The 2,235-nt window shown below is 50.1% G+C and overlaps 1 protein-coding gene across 1 annotated transcript in view; it reads right to left on the bottom strand.

The window, feature by feature from the left end:
• The window catches only part of TOR1AIP1 (torsin 1A interacting protein 1), a 43,107-nt gene extending 41,127 nt beyond the window's left edge, over positions 1 to 1,980 (bottom strand). Inside the window, exon 1 of the mRNA XM_042780515.1 lies at positions 1,500 to 1,980. Within this exon, the coding sequence (XP_042636449.1) occupies positions 1,500 to 1,980 (481 nt within the window). The remainder of the gene's footprint in view (positions 1 to 1,499) is intronic.
• Between the last annotated feature and the right edge of the window lie 255 nt (positions 1,981 to 2,235).

Below are 2,235 nucleotides of genomic sequence, written 5' to 3'. Positions count from 1 at the left end.
ATTTAAAAATAAATTATTCACATTACAAGAAAAATATATTTTCAGAAAACTAAAAAACATAGGCTAGAATCATCAAAAATGATATGGAAGAAAGCAGAAGAGTGAAAAATGTTTAGATCCTTACATATCTACTAAAATAGAACTAAATTTCGCAGTAGTTAAAACAAACAAAAAAAAAGTTAGCAGTAGGCAACTGTGTGAATCAATGCAATGTAACATGTATTTGTTGTCTACTATGTGTAAACCATTCTCCTAAGTACTGAAAGAGATACAGAATTAGCTCAAGTGCTGAAGTATAACATGATCCTTCAAATATGTTAGGATCCTTATCTTCACAAAGTTTATAATCTTAAAAAAAGATAAAAGTAACATTTACAAGGGCTCAAGTAACTTACATTATCTTTAACATGCAGTTTCCAAAATCAAGTCTTCAAATGTGTCAGCACTTCATGTGTCAGCAGGTACACTTGCAGCCTATTACTCTGCTCTAAACTACAAATCCACCACCTCTTCATATCCATCAATGGTCTACCACTCATGTCATCCCATTGTGACTCACCCCCCCCCATTTTTGTTTCATGCGTGACTTATGTGAGGCTATCATGAAACTTCATCTGTGACTCAGTGTTAAATCCCCACAGGTAGGGCTTGAGAGAATGGGTTAAGGGAATTGATTCACCTGTGACTTACCAAAACGACACACACCGCCAGCACCCTTTTGGCCCTTTTAGAAGAAAACTTCCTAATTAACAGTCTTGCTTTGTCAGGCTGCTTAACCACCGAGGCTAATCTGAGGGCCCCTTCTAACGCGGCGAATTTTGGCAGAGATCAGCATACTTGAACTTGAATTTATCAGGCATTGGGGAAGTTCAGTACAGGATAACTGACCTACTCAATTTAGGTGTAAGGATTTGGGTGGCAACTCCGTTAGCTCTGGCAACACACATGCTGTCAAATTTCTCCTCCCTCTCTCCCCTCACCTGGATGAAGATGTAAAAAGACTGGAAGGTTAGATTAGAACCATGATTCTCGGCTGGGGACTTCTGGCCTCTGAAAGTTAAAGGAAATGGAAGCGGCTTCGGTAGAAACACAGGCAGGGCAGAGGGGACCAAAATGAAACCGAGACTGTAATGATTCCGGGTACCGACTGGAGCCTAACTCGCTGTCCCCTCGTAGAGGCCTCCACAAAGAGGCAACTCTGACTCCCCTAAACTGATGCCCAGGGATGAGTAGCAGCTTTTCGTTTCTGATCCATTCGACCTCCTTTGCCGCCCTCTCGCCTGCGTCCCTTTCAACCTCGCTACCTTTTCCCGCCAGCGGATCCGGGCGGACCCCGTGCTAGCGCACGTCTACTGTAGGCCGAGGAGCTACTGATATCCTGGCCTGGAAAAGCTATGAGAAGGCGCCCGCCCGCCGCCGCAGCACACCGCTCCGCGCGCTCTCCGACCCCACGCGCGCTCCCTGGATAGCGGCTGAGACTTTACCTCCATCGTCCTCACCTTCAGAGGAATGAGAGTCCCGTAACCCTCTCCTGGTCATAACCGGAGACGACTGTAACAGAGACTGCTCTGAGTGCTGCTGCTGCTGCTGCAGGCGAGTGGCCCTTCGTGTCTTCATTTCCGTGGTTTTCTGGGGTCGTGGCTGCCTCGGTTGCCGAGACCGAAGGTAGTAAGAGCTTTCTTTCACTTCCTCTTTCTCAGAATCAGGCCGGAACTCTTCTGGCGGGTATCGTCTTCCCACCGGAGGCCTTTCCATGCTCACCCGGGGCTTGAAGTCGCCGTACACTTCTGGCGGCTCCTCTGAGAACCTCACTTCCCGCCGGCCGTGGCGCGACGGAGAAGGGGTTCCGTACGCTGGCGCGCCACCGCCACCACCATCTTGAGAGAGCCGGCGCCTCCCCTCCCGCAGGGGGGCTCTGGGCGTGACATATACCCACCATCCTTCCCTCACAGGCTCTAGCCACCGCCCCTCTCCCGCCATAGTTGTTGACGTTTCTCTAGTCAATTGCGAAGGTGGCTTCGGGGAGCCTTAATTTTCCTACCAGTGGTGGTGATGGCTTCTCGGGGTGTTGAGCGGTGGTTGCGAAGGTCAGGGAGGAAGTTGAGAGTCGCCGGGGCCGCCACCTGCGTCGTCTCTGCTGTGCTGCAAACCCGCCTCTGGGCCCATGGTAGCTCCTGTGGGCAGTGGGAGAGGTTTGGGTCAGCTGCTTTGTGTCACTCCCGCCTCCTGGCTGGA

The sequence above is a fragment of the Orycteropus afer genome, unplaced genomic scaffold (genome assembly GCF_000298275.1).
Source record: "Orycteropus afer afer isolate SDZICR_OR568_19922 unplaced genomic scaffold, OryAfe1.0 scaffold00043, whole genome shotgun sequence".
Taxonomy (NCBI): domain Eukaryota; kingdom Metazoa; phylum Chordata; class Mammalia; order Tubulidentata; family Orycteropodidae; genus Orycteropus; species Orycteropus afer.
Note: the sequence above shows the minus strand (reverse complement) of the source record. Positions and strands in the feature narration are given on the sequence as shown.